The sequence below is a fragment of the Nicotiana sylvestris genome, chromosome 12 (assembly GCF_000393655.2).
Source record: "Nicotiana sylvestris chromosome 12, ASM39365v2, whole genome shotgun sequence".
NCBI classification, from domain to species: Eukaryota; Viridiplantae; Streptophyta; class Magnoliopsida; order Solanales; family Solanaceae; genus Nicotiana; species Nicotiana sylvestris.
In genome coordinates, this window is record NC_091068.1 from 24,376,258 (window position 1) to 24,391,398 (window position 15,141).

General features: G+C 36.4%; 1 protein-coding gene across 1 annotated transcript; it reads right to left on the reverse strand.

Moving 5' to 3' along the window:
- Positions 1 to 11,552: 11,552 nt before the first annotated feature.
- Positions 11,553 to 12,979, reverse strand: LOC104235699 (photosystem I reaction center subunit psaK, chloroplastic). Its single transcript, XM_009789509.2, has 3 exons — positions 12,733 to 12,979; positions 12,492 to 12,572; positions 11,553 to 11,859 (listed from the first exon to the last, which is right to left on the reverse strand). Exons 1-3 carry the CDS (start codon positions 12,814 to 12,816, stop codon positions 11,632 to 11,634), a joined length of 393 nt encoding a protein of 130 aa, XP_009787811.1. The 5' UTR covers positions 12,817 to 12,979; the 3' UTR covers positions 11,553 to 11,631.
- Positions 12,980 to 15,141: the final 2,162 nt, after the last annotated feature.

Consider the following 15,141-nt stretch of genomic DNA (forward strand, 5'->3'; position numbering starts at 1 on the left):
AAAGTGTTGTTATGGCTGGAACTATGCTCACATACAAAGGGGAAAAGGGAAAGGGATTCACATGAGAAGAGTACATATAGAGTTGCAGAAACATAAGGAAAGAAAGCATAACAGACTAAGATGTAAACACATGGTGAAAGAGAGAGCATGACAGGTTAGGAAATAAACACATAGTTAAGGGGGCATTATTTAACTAAGAATGACATACCAGTTGCAAGTACTTGAATAACAGAACCACAAAAGCAAGTAAACAGCCAGAAGTCAACAGGAGCAAAATCGAATCTTTAGCAAATACATGAGAGTTCAAAGAGAACTCAAGAATGTTTCAGAAAGTAGAAAGAGGAGAGGAGCAGAGTGCTCAATACTAGAGGTTGAGAAAGTAGTAGTAGAGAAAGTATTGAAAAGTTCGAAGTCTTTCTGTGTATGTCCGTATTAAGTGCAAAAGGGGTAGCCCCTTTTATAGTGCAGAAGACAAGTGAGAAGAAGGTAAGAAAATAATTTTGAAAGTCAATCACACAGATTTCCCTTCAGCCAAGGGATTGATTTCAAACGGGCATGACAAATAAGGAAAGGATTTGATTTTAAAATCTTTTCTAAGGCAGTACAATAAGGGTAAATACACAGAAACTTATTTAAGGAAAGAGTCTAGTAGTACACAGTTTGGCCAAATAAGGAAAGGCAATCAATCAACAGCCAGTAAAAATCAAGGTTTGAGCCTTGGCACGAATGGATCCAACCCAGAAAAAGTGAAGAGAAACTTAATTTAAAGAAAATCAGTAACACTCAATCAATCCTCATAAAAAGGAATTCGGAATCAATCAAAAGTTGGCAAAAGACCTTTTGAAAGAAGAGTTTATCATATATAAAGCAAACACTTCAAACAGAAGAGTCTAACATCGAAGTATTTAGAATCATAAACAAAAGAATACAAGTTCAACCAGAGACTCATAGTGAGTCTGAAGGTACAGGGTCCCATTGTGGAACCCTAATTCTATTTTCCAAGAAAAAACCCCCAAATTTTAGGGTTTCCCTATCGAATCAAACACAGAAATGAGAAGGCAAGTGAACAGACTCAAGGAGTCTTATGAGAATCGGGCAAATACAATAGAAGGCTTGAAACAATCAAAGAAAGAAAACCATTTTTAGGCATGAAGAACATGTTCAGACAACTTCAGAACTTAAGAAAGGATGGGGGTTTAAACAGAACAGACGAAATATGCTTAACAAGAACACGAACATAGTTCAGAAAAGCAAAACGTCGAGAAACACAGTAGTAAAGAGTGAGAAAAAAACAGACTAATCATGTGAGCATACGTATAAAAGTAGGAAGACAATACATGCGTAAATAGAGGAGGAGAACATACGAGCATACTGCAGACAAACAGCTGAAAGAAAATAACAACAAAATCGAAAGATTTTCAGAAACCCTAATTTGAAAAACCAACGATTTTGAAAAGGATTTTGGTAAAACACTCAAAACGTCAAATATAGCATAGATCTATCACAGATCTGAAAGAATAAAACGAAAAGCAACCTCGAATAGGTTAGGGTCTCTGAGAACCCTAAAGGACGAGAAGGCTTGGAAGTCACGAGAGCGGATCTGAGCTGATAAGGTCGAATCCAAGCTCAAGAGGCTATAGGAGCAGAATATGGTGAGTAGAGATCGTCCATGGCTAGATTAACCATGGATTCCGGTGGATTTTGGGTCGGAGAGGGGGTAGGCGGCTTCTAGGGTTTCAGGGGTTGAGAGAGTTCGAGAGAGACGAGGGAACCAAAGGCAATGGGTTTGGAGAGAATGGGGATAGGGGTAAGGTCGTTGGAATTAATTAAGGTAAGGGGGAATCTGGGCCGTTGATCAAAATGATCAACGGCTCAGATTAAAAGGACCACGGGCCGGTTCGGTTAATTGGGTGTTGGGTCGGGTTAATTTGGTAATTGGGTTGGGGATTTTGGTCCAATTGGGGGGTTAAGATTGGGGTTAATTTAGGCTAAGACTGAAAGGTAAATGGGGCTACATATTAAATAGCCAGTTTTTCCTTTTTATTTTATAAAAATAGCAAAAAATGATTTTGAAATTAAATTAAAAGTACTGAATCAGTAAACAGTATATAAATATTAATTTAAAATACTGGGATCAATTTTTATAATTATAAAAATGCGATAAAATCTTAAAGAGGCTAGTATTGCAATTATATGCAATTTAGTTTTAAAAACGCCAAACGAATTTTTAAAAATATGCAAAAATCATGTTAGCTATATTTTGATATAAATATGAGAATGAAATAAATTATCCTCCAAAATGGCAAGCTTTGGGGAATAATTATGGGATTTAATGGTGTAAACATAGGCCATAAATTGGTTTTAAATCATTAAAAATGCCAAAACCCTTTGGGGTGCTTATATATGCACATATATGTCATTTAAAAATATATAGGAAAAAATTGGGTATCAACATACATCAGTACGTATATGCTAAAAGCTCACAAAACTCAGTGCCACAAGTGCACGAGCAATCTAGAGAGTATGGAAAACAATTAGAACTACTATCTGAAAGGTAATAGACAAAAATAATAAACAAGGTAGAGGGAGATTCCGGTGTTGCAGATCGTAGCAAGGCAAGTAGCTCACCACTAAGTCTCTGTAGAAGATCAGCTACGCGCCCGCGTGACCACTGGTAGTACATGCCTCAGTACCTGCACATTAAGTGTAGAAGTATAGCATGAGTACGGAAAACAATGCGTACCCAGTAAGTATCTAGTCTAACCTCGAAGAATTAGTGAGGAGGTGTCGACTTGACACTTACTAGAGGCCAAATAACAATAGAAATGCATAAAGTAGATGTGGTGATTGTACAACAAGTTGCAACAAAGCAATTAAAAATGACTACAGTACGTTCACACATGAGTCTATATTAAATCACTAAACACGTCATAACCGGCCTTGAAGGCGCTAACTCAATATTTACCAAATCAAATCCAGTTCCAATTATTAAGCACGAAGCTACCGAGGTGAACCGTCTGATCCCATAGGAATAGTGGTACTCAGTATGAGGCAATGGCCCAATCCCATAAGAATAGTGCTACCAACCTACCAAGGCGAACGGCTCGATCCATAAGAGTAATTTATTTCACCGCTAAAGCGAATGGCCTGGTCCCATAAGAGTATAATCATTTACCCTACTCGCGGAAGTACGTGCAAGATGAGAGGATACAAATCTATAGTTTATCAAATATTGCCCAACTTTACCAAAGTAGAGGCTAAGTCGATATCTTTATAATATATAAAAAATCGATCTCATTCAAAATCAAGAAAATTAACACACAGGATAGGCATAAATAGCACAATTAAAGGCATGTTGTGAATCTAAGTCTACCTAGACATATTATGAATATATCTATGTACGGACACTCGTCACCTCGTGTGTACGTAGCTCCCCACAACAAGTAGCACACAACAATTAATACACCTAAGGGATAGGTTCCTTTTTACAAGGTTAGGCAAAAAGTCGTATAAACTAATATATATATATATATATGTATGTGTGTGCGTGTGTGTGTGTGTGTGTGTGTGTGTGTGTGTGTGTGTGTGTGTGCTAAAAAGTTCATAATTTAGCTATTAGAGTAATTACCCAACCCAATTTGTAAGATTTCTAAAATTCACCCACAGTCCCATGTGCGCGGATTCTAGAAATTTTCAAATATAAATGTAATCCATAACCTCACGAACTCAAATATATAATTTATTTCCAATTAAATAATCAATTTTATGGTCAAATATTATTTTTACTAAACCCTAGGTTCCAACAAAATCTCATAATTTTTCCCTTAATTTCATGTTAAATCTACCCATAATCCGTCTATTTATTGTAAGTATTGATAGGGATCACTTACCTCTTGATGTTGATAAAAATCCCCCACAAAATGCTCTCAAAATCACCCAAGACCAAGTGAAAAATCAGGGAAAAAGGCTAAGTCTTGTAATAAAAGTTTGTGCACCAGTCGCACATATCACATTTGCGATATGAGGTTCAAAAATGTGATGGTCGTAAATGAGACAATGGCACTGCAAAAGCAAAGCCTGACCAACATTGTCTATGTTGCAACTGCAACAGAAAAGCTCGCAAATGCGAGCTGGGCACCTCACAAAAGTAGCAAAAGGATCGCAAATGCTGAAAATGCTACGCCCAGGTGCCATCGCAAATGCAAACTCAATAGTGCCACCCCAATCTTGAAAATGCGCAGCTCTCCCTGCAAATGCAAACAAAATCTCTCATTTGCGAGACCTGAAGCACAAGACCAAAACCAGCAAAACGGAAGTTCTTCCAAACACTCTTAACCGTGTTCGAAACTCACCCGATCCCTCGGGTGTAACAACCCATCCCGCTAGTGATATTGTCCGCTCTGGGCCTAGGCCCTCACGGGTTTAAAATGCATCAATAGGGTCTAAGGCTTGTTAACTTATATACCCAGCATCCCTCTTGAGCCTTGCCGATGGTAGGTCAGAGTTCAACTGAGTTTAGGCAAATCCCGGTTAGGTGGGGCAAACCTCAGTGCTGAGTCTAGGCGAATCCCATGTGGTGGGGCAAACCTCAGTATGTAACACCCCAGAGACAGATTCGCACATCGGTGAAACACAAGAGGGATGTTGGGTATATAAGTTAACAAGCCTTAGACCCTAGTAACGCATTTTAAACCCGTGAGGGCCTATGCCCAGAGCGGACAATATCACTAGCGGGTTGGGCTGTTACAAATAGTATCAGAGCCACCCTTGTGTAAGCTTTGCCGATGGTGGGTTAGATCAGAGTTCAGTGCTGAGTCTAGGCAAATCCCATGCGGTGGGGCAAACCTCAGCGAGGACGTTGAGTCCATAAGAGGGGGTGTATGTAATACCCCAAACTATAGACAGAGTCCCACATCGGCAAAACACTAGAGGGATGTTGGGTATATAAGTTAACAAGCCTTAGACCCTAGTGACGCGTTTTAAACCCGTGAGGGCCTAGGCCTAGAGCGGACAATATCACTAGCGGGCTGGGCTGTTATACCGGGGCTACACACCAAACGTTCACACAAGTCTAAAAATATCATACGAACTTGTTCGCGTGATCAAAATACCAAAATAACATCTAGAATCATGAATCGGATGTCAAAACGCTTGAAAATCATAATGAACTTCAAGAACTCCTAGAATCGCAACCAAACGTCCGAACCACATCAAATCAACTCCAAATGATACCAAAATTGGCGTACAAGTCAGAAATTACCATATGGAACTATTCCTAGGATCGGAATCTCAAACGGACCTCGATAACACCAAAGTCTACTCCAAACCAAATTTAAAGAACTAGAAAACTTCCAATGGACCAACTTTCCACATTAAGCGCTGAAACATTCTCGGATCACATAAAATCCGATATGAACACACGCCCAAGTCTAAAATCATCATACAAATCTATTGGAACCTTCAAATTCTAGTTTTGAGGTCGTTTACTCAAAATATTGACCTACTAAGGAACTAAGTTCTTTGATTTCAATCTGAACCCTTCCAAACGTAAACCAACCATCCCTGCAAGTTATAAAACAGTAAAAGTACATACGGGGAGTCTTAATTTGAGAAAAGAAGATCTTAAAATCAAAATAATCGATCGGATCATTACAGTGATGTTGCCTTCAGAGAAGAGTTGTGGGACAGTTTGAGAGATATTAATGATAAATACAGCTTACCTTGGTATATGAAAGGGGACCTCAATTGTATTGCAGATACTTCTGAGAAAAAAGGTGTGAGACCTCATAGGATATCTAAGAGTTTATCTTTCCTGCAACGCATTATGGATTGTGAACTTATGGACCCCGATTCTGTTTCTACGTTTGCGTAGTGCAATGGTTGGTACTTTGAAAGAAGGGTTTGGAAAAGACTAGATAGAGTTATATTCAATCATGGATGGATGAGTCTCTTTGACTCAACTAGTGTTAATCATTTGATTAGTACAGGTTCAGGTCACTCACCTCTATTTGTTATTGCCAAGTCTACATAGAGAGGACCTGTTAAGTACTTTAGGTTTCTGGATTTATGGAGTGATGAACCAAACATCAAAGAAGTGGTAGAGCAAGCATGGAATATGGATGTTCAGGGATCTCCAATGTGGAGGTTTCATTTGAAGTTAAAAGAACACTCATAAAAATTCTCTGAATGGTCTGAAAATTCAATTGGAAATAATTTTTACATGGTTAAGCATTTGAAAAACAAGGTGTCTGATCTAGAATCCAAAATTATTACTAATAATTCTGAGGAGAATAGAGTTGCACTAAACTAGGAAAATGCAATATTGATTCGAGCCTACAAAAAGGAAGAGTCTTTCAAGAAACAAAAATCTACAGTGATATGGTTTATAGAATGGGAGGTAAATTCTAGGTTCTTTCATTCTATAGTTAAAGGAAGGAAGAAAATACTCTCTTTAAAGAAAATGAGAGATGAAAATGGTAATTAGATTGAAGATGAATAGGAAATTGCAAAGGAAGCTGTTTGTTTCTTTCAGAAGCCGTTCACAGAGGAGAATTATGGGAATGACTTATCAACCTTGAATTTTATTCCAAAACTTGTTGATAATGATTATAATGAGAAAGTTCTAGAAGTATCAACTATGAAGGAACTTAAGGAAGTGCTTTTTTTCTCGATGAATCCTCGTAGTGCACCTGGTCCTGATGGTGATTCTGGAAAGTTTTACCATGCATGCTGGGAGATCATAAAAGAGGATTTAATGCTAATGATTCTTGATTTTTTTTCCAAGTAATCAAATTCCAAAAGAAATTATCCATACTTGCCTTACTCTTTTGCCAAAAGTGGACTGCCCACAATCATTCTCAGAGCTAAGACCAATTAGCCTTAGCAACTTCTAATGCAAGATTATTTCCAAAATGATGAACTGAAGGTTGAGCCTATTGATGCAAAAGTTGGTGTCTCCTAATCAAACTAGATTTATCAAAGAAAGGTCGATTACTGAGAACATTATGCTGACACAAGACATGGTCCATAATATAACAAAATTATCGTCATATGGCAATGTTGTTTTGAAGTTGGGCATGGCTAAACCATATGATAGTCTCCTAGAAATACATATGTCAAGTACTCAGACAAATGGTCTTCTCTGAAGACTGGATTGAGAGTGTATGGAGGCTCATATCTAATGTTTGGTATTTTGTTAATATAAATAGAGTAAGGCATGTATTCTTCAAATCAAGTAGAGGAATTAAGTAAGGGGATCATACTTTCCCCTATCTTTTTGTCATTGTGGTAGAGTTGCTATCTTGGCTTATGGATAGTCTTGTCAGCTCAGATTTTATCCTATATGCAGCGGATGCGAAAGGACCTATAACTACCAATATTTGCTACGCAGATGATACCATCCTTTTCTCTTCTTGTGACTTTGTCTCACTAGAGTTGATGATGGGCAAGCCGGTGGCTTATGAACAAGTTTTGGGGCAGCTAGTGAGCAAAAGAAAATCCAATTTGTGTGCTACATTCCACGAGGAAGATCCCAGAATCAATGACATAAGGAGAATTACTGGTTTTTCTCCTTGCCAATTTCCAATGCAATACCTTGGTTGTCCTATCTATTTAGGCAGGAAGAAAGTGATTCACTTTAATACTATGGTAGCTAAGGTTGCTAGTAGCATGTAAGGTTGGTAAGGCAAAATGTTATCATTTGGTGGGAAAGCAGTTCTAATCAAATCAGTTTTGCAAGCCTTACATCTTTATTTGTTGTCAGTGCTACATCCCCCTAAACTATGCTACACCAAATGGAGAAAATCATTGCTAATTTTCTTGGGGGTAAGGAAGACAATAAGAACAAAAGGAATTGGAAGTCTTGGAGCGATCTTTGTTATCCAGTTCACGAGGATGTAGCAGGTTTGTTGGTTTATTAAAAGATGGGGCAGCAAAAATATTAAAAGTAAAGATTGAAAAAGTCTCTCAATTATTTTATTAAGCATAACAAGGCTATTAAATAGCCAATTTAAGAACAGAATCTGCAGAAAATCAGGAGAATAAATATTCAAATTTAAAAACCTAAACTATCTCAACCAACTTATCCTGTTAAATTTAAATTTAAACAAAGACTCCTCCTTTGACTAAATTACTTATTATTCTAGTAAATCAAATATTAGCAGTAACAAATGCAAAATCCAACACTCCTCCTTGCTTTTGTTGCTGCATTGGGTTGATCTTCCTCAATTTCTACTTTGGCAATTTGTGTTTATGCATTCTTTCAAGTGTTTTTGAACTTGCATCCATATGCAATTTCTTTTCTTTTTTTTTTGTTTTGCACATAAAAAACAATCTCAAAAATTTTATCACATAAGGAACAAGTCAAAAAATCTCAACTTGGTAACCAATGTTGATTTTTCTCCAGATCTTGGCTTGGTAGTGAAAAATTTTTTCAGAAAAAAATTCATGCATTTCAAAGTTATGTAATATATAGCAACAACAGTAGGTTCGAAATTAACATGTAAAATGCTCAACAATTTCAATCTTGCATTCTCTATTTTTTTCATTGTGTTTATTTGTTGCAAATATCACAACTTTCTTTGATTTTTCAAAAGCTTCAAAATAAGATTTCATCTTCACTGACCAAATTTGAAAGTTTTCACCAGTGAAAGTTTGTGGGGCATTCAAAGAGAGACTGTTGTTTGCCATGTTTGAAAATGGGTTTAAAAATTGATATTGGTTAAAAATAATTTGAAAATGGTTTTTTTTGGAAGAACTCACAAATCCCGTAAGATCAATGAAGCTCTTGATACCACTGTTGGTTTTTTAAATGACGAGGCAGCAAAATATTAAAAATAAAGATTGAAAAAGTCTCTCAGTTATTTTATTAAGCATAACAAGGCTATTAAAGAGCCAATGTAAGAACATAATCTGAAAATTAGGAGAATAAATATTCAAATTCAAAAACCTAAACTATCTCAACCAACTTATCCTATTAAATTTAAATTTAAATAAAGACTCCTCCTTTGACTAAATTACTTATTATTCTAGTAAATCAAATATCAACAGTAACAAATGCAAAATCCAACAAGGTTTTATGTCAATGGAAGACATTTGTAATGCTTTTGCTACCAAACTTTGGTGGAACTTTAGAATCCAAAATACTCTTCTCAAGGAATTTTTGGAAGCTAAATATTGCAAAAGGTACTATCCAGTTGCAAAAAAATTTGCATATGGACAATCAGATACTTGGAAAAGGCTGATGGACATAAATAGGAGGTTGAACCATGTATTTTTTGGAAGTTGGAAAGTGGGAATATTTTATTTTGGTGGGATAACTGGACTAGTCTAGGGCCTTTGGCAAATCTGGTTCAAGAAACTAGAATATCCAAGAACAAAAAGGTGAAGGAGTTCATCCATGAAGGGAATTGAAAGTATGACAAGTTTTTGGCATGGCTACCAGCTAGTGTGGCTAACTCTGTTGTGAAAGTCGATATCAATGAAAAAATATGGATTTTCCTTATTGGTTACCTGAGTTAATGGATCCTTCCCTTGGAAATCAGCATGGCAAATTGTGAGAAGGAAGAGAGGAGGAATATTGACTTGCAGTAAGATCTGGCATAAAAAAGATTCCTTTTAAAATTTCCCTTTTTATGTTAAGATTGTTACAGGCCAAGATACCTAGAGATGATGCGATTAAGAAAATTGGGATTCCAATCCATTGTATTTGTAGTTGTTGCACTACACACGATGAGGAAACAATGTCCCATCTATTTAGTGATAGCCAAATTGCTAGACAGGTTTGGTTCTTCTTTTGTAATATTTCTGGGGTTAGCTTTAGCCCTGGTCAACTACGACAAACCATTATGAATTGGTGGTTAGCTAAAGGAAGAAATGGAGTTTACTCTGTGTTATTCCAGTGTATACCGACTATGATTTGTTGGGAAATATGTTGAACAGACGTGCTGCAAGGTTTGATAATAAATTCATGTCAGGGTGGCATATCATCAGACAGGTTTCAATGTGCTTAACTTTAATCCTTAACTGTCAGTTTCCTAACCTACAACTTCCACAACTCTTGATCGACAAGTGTAAGTATGTGGAGAAGTTACAACTTTCTATTCACTCTCAAGCTATTAGATAGAGCAAAACAGATAGTGGCTGGGTAAAATTGAATGTTGATGGGTGCACTAAAGGTAATCCTAGTTTAGCAGGAGGAGGGTATAATCAGGGATCACCACGGCAACATGATGAAGGCTTTTGTAGAATTGTATGGCCCGTGTAGTAATAATTTAGCAGAAGCCAAGACATTATTGCATGGTGTTAAGTTATGTAGTAACTCTGGTTTTTTGAAAGTCCATGTGGAACCTGATTCGATGTTAACTGTCAACGTGATTAATAAAAGGATGATACCTTCTTGGCAAATCAAACATATTATTGAATGGATTTGGGAGGTAACTAGCACCAGAGATTTCAAGTTTACACATACATTTAGACAAGGCAATATGGTCGCAGATCAACTTGCTAACCTGGGATAAACTCATAGAATTGTGTTATCTTCAATGAAGTTGTTTCGCTGCCTAGAAAGGTTAGAGCTTTAATGAAGTTAGATCAAGATGGTTTACCAAATTTTCGATTCAGGCCCAGAGAAAATCACTTCGTTGTTAATGATGATATCACTTGACAATGTATTGCTTAAAGTGTTTATGACTAGATTGTATTTAGTTCTAGTTGATATGAACTATCCAACTGGTAAGGAGGTATCCTCCATTCTCAAAGAATTCTTTTGTGATCAACTGCAAACTGGATTGGATTCCACCAATCTACTCTGTGTAATTGAGACCAAGGTTTATGTCCTACTCCGTATAATCGTCATTTTTAAAATATACAGATTGGAGTCCGGCCTAACTCCTCCATCTCTATGATGGAACTTTGATTTATTTATTTTTAAATATATCATTGATGTTCTCCTCGAAATTTAACACTCCTAATTTTATCGGTGTTTTCAAAATTTCCTTCTATATTTCTTCTTTCTTTTGGTATGATGAATTGAAGAAGCAAGAAATCATATATAGGGCCATGTGCACCTTGTTGCATCAGGTGCGGAGTCAACACGTACCTTTCGGGTTCGGCTAAGCCCAGTAGCTTTGTTTCAAACCTTATATCTATCTTAAATAATTTATTGAATATGTGTCAATTACTAATTTAGAACTCAGTAACTTAAAAGGATTAGAATCCTAAATCCACAAACTTCAAATCCTGGTTCCACCTCTGTGTTGTATACGGTGTCACGAGATACCCCTTCGTCGAAATTAAAAAATTTGATAGATATGTATAAGAAAAATAAAAATATTAAGGATAAATATAAAAAGTGACACTGCTTATTATTATAGTAATTCGTTCATTAGTTCACTTCTTCAAATTATGATACTATTTATGAAATATCCTACGTATGCCACAGCTAATATTGAGACTAAAGTATTGTTGTTGTTTTTCTTTCTATTAGTTTCCTTCCTTTGCAAACAAATCCAACATTCAAAAAGAAAAAGTGTAATGGAGCAAGCAAGAAAAAATGCTAGAAATAGGAATAATTGACAAAAGATTAGGGGTATAAACAGAGATAGATCAGATGTCTAGTAGTACAAATCAATTTTAGAGAGCACCAATATTCTTGAGGCCAAGAACAACCCCAACACCAATAATGTGACCAACAACACCACAAGCCAAAGTATCAGCAAGTGTAAATCCAGCAGGGTCCCCAGTCTGTAGGCCTGAGTCCCTTACCTCTAGCTTTAGTCCTGCTGTTGCCTTCCTATTAGCTGATGGTGCCAACCCAAATCTACCAGCAAACAACATTAGGCTTGTTGAAGTCACCATTATCTGTTCATCATAAACACAACAAGGATTTGAATTAAGACATTAAGTGCACTGACTTCTTGTAAAGAATTTTTTTATTGTTGTAACTGTTTTATTTTTCAGGTTACTAAAAGTGCAGCCTGATAAGCATTATGCGTTCACGTAGTATCCGGGGAAGGATCACATCGAAGTGGTGTGATATAGGCAACTTATCTTGACGCTAGCATCAATAGTGGATGATTTCAAGATTCGAACCCGTGAACTATAGGTGACAATAACTTTATTGTTGCTCCAGAGCAACCCTTCATTTTTCAGGTTACTACTCCCTCCGTCTCATAATATGTGTCATGATTCTCTTGAACTTTATGGGTTCAGATTCGCAATCCTGCCACATCTCATCTAATTTAATGGGTTCAAAATTTAATCTTTGTACATATTTAATAATATTTTGGATAAAAATACAAGATACGAGCAAAAACTCTAGGTTCAGTTGAACCCACAGCCTCTATACTGAATACGCCTCTTGTGATTAGTGCCTTTGACCAATTTTACACTTTAAGAAAAAGGTAGAATTAGTGCTACAATTCCATTTTGCAAATTACAAGACTAACTGATTTTCTTTAATAAGTGTTAGCACTAGGTAGTTGGTCATTTACCAAATTTGTGGGCGAGCCAATGAAATCACAGCGAGCTCCCAAAGCGCCTTGTCCTTTACGCCTCATAGGTTGAACGGCCACCTGCATAAATATCCCAAAGCAATCGTAAAAATTAGAGTTTCGCACTATACCGTAGCAATATTGTTTCAAGTGTAGTATGATAATTTTAAAAAAAAAAAATGTGACATGTTAAACGGGTTAACAAATAACTATAGCTGGAAATATAGATATGGGAACTGACCAAGCCCTGAACTGGAGAAGTTGAGAAAGTTTTGGGTTTGAGTCCATTAAACTGTGGCAGAGAAGTCATCATTGTGGCAGCCATTGTTGCAGAAATTTCAAAGAACTGGAAGTGTGTTAGTTTCTGTATTTGTTAGGAATACTTGTTGATTTTGTTTGTTTAAATTGTTTATAAATCTTTTTTGAGTGGAAAGAAGTTTATGTGGCATGGCCAACAGAAGAGTTTGTGGCCACAGAAAGGGCTATACTGGATACACCTAGATACTTGTTTGCTGACGTGTCATTCATGTATTGGCTTATTCAAAATGGATAAGATTTGGGGTGTCCTAAATTTTGTTGGAATTGCACGTTATAACTTTGATTTTTGATTTTTCTGGACATTTGTCATTTTTCCTCCGAACTTTTAATATGAATAAATGATATTTACCAATTTAATTAAATAATTGATTGGAGTTGAATGTGAATATATGATATTGCCCATTGAAATATTCTCAAGATATTTGTTTTTAAGTACATATACTCAATCTTGACATAACAAGTACTATGATAATTGTTTTACATTGCAGTTAAAATTGGCAAAAAGAACAAAGAAATATCTTGCTTAATACGTGAGCTTCAAAAGAAATGGGTTGAATCTCGACTATTTTATGCAATTGTACTAGAGTTTCACTTCACATCTCAACAGAATTATAACATAGTAATACTTTGTTGGCTCAGCTTGTCATGCTATTACAAAAGATTACAGCAAGAACAAAGAAATAAGTCATTTTGACAAACTTTGCACTTCCAATATGATTAGATCTCAGGTTTAGTCCATCCAAAAGTATCCTACACGAAAGAGCATAGTTAGTTAAGCGAGGGCATGGTGATACAGTGTTCATACTCCAGTCGGTCAAGTGCTTCTGCAGGTGAGGCATCTATCGATCCTAGAAACGAGGCAACAGCACAGAAGTTAACGACTAAACATGCTACAATGTAGATATCGCCAGGCAACTCTTGCTCTATAGGACCAGGGGGTGTTGGACTTTAAGCATTTGGCTTCAAAAACTTTAAGTATTGGGCTTTAAAGTCTAAGAGTGTGAATTGGGAAATGGTGGGAAATAAAATGGAGGGAAATGAAAATTTGAATCAAGTGAGCTTTTGTCATGAACTTTGTACCACATTGGTGAAAGACAACTACAATTGTGTGTATAAATATAGGATCACTTCTTAGAGCTTTTAAAAGGAGTTGAAGAGAATGAAACCCCGCGCCGTCGTCGTCGCTCGCTCGGCTTTGGATTTGGATTTGTCAAACGATTGATAAGATTATTTTTGGACAAAATTTATTTAATTAATTATTTAGTAATTAATTAAATGCCACAGTTCATTAACGGAATTAAGTTGCCTTTGCTGAACGTTGATTTCCCTCCTGATCAGACACATTTTCCTGAACAGGCATCACACCTTTTCCGATAATTGCCTATAAATTCTGAGGCATGGCTTCTTTTTCCATACAGTGAAAAAAGATATATAGAACTTCCTTCCTTCTGAAAATCCTGCATTTTTTTCGCAGAATCTTTTCTAAATTCGTAAGTGTGATTTTGCTCCGTTCTTTGAGTTCGTTGGTATCCTGCAGTTTGTATTGCCACTGTTGCAGAAAGGTTTATTCCGTTTCATCCTGGGAGGATTTAATCCATTACCTTGGTAACGTGTGAGGGGGTTAAAATTCCTTAAGGACGCACAAGCAAATTGTGGACTCGAAATATTTTTTTTATATAGTTTACTGTTTTTACAGTTTTTTTTTTCCTAACAGTCTTTCTAATTTTGTGTTTTAACACAGTAGCGATCACAAGCTTAAGGAATTTTATCTAACATTTCTATGTTGAAATATATATTAAACTGTTATCTATATTTTGTATACTGGTTTGGAGACTAAAGCCTTCGTGCATTCTACTCCAATAATTGTTTTGTCCAGTTTAAAGTATAACAAAACTTTACCGGAATAATAAACGTATGGGTTTGAAGTATATAAAAACTTCACCATTGTTACGTGTTGTATGTTTGGTTTGGTATTCAGTTTGAAGATATCAAAACTTCACTGATTTAACAAAGTTCTGTTTTGTTTCCAACTCTACAGAAACATGACGAATGAAAACCAAACTAATGGAAATGTTGCTGGAACGGGTACTACTGTTATCAGTGTTGCTGCCTCGTCAAGTCGTTCAACTCTTGCTCATGCTATGGCACCAGCAGAAAAACCCGGAAAGTTTTCCGGTATTGACTTTAAACGTTGGCAAATGAAGATGCTCTTCTATCTTACTACGTTAAGTTTGCAGCGATTCATCAAGGAGGATCCTCTGGTCCTGGTTGAAGGCACTCCGGATGACGAAAGATTTGTTGTAACTGAAGCATGGAAACATTCTGATTTCTT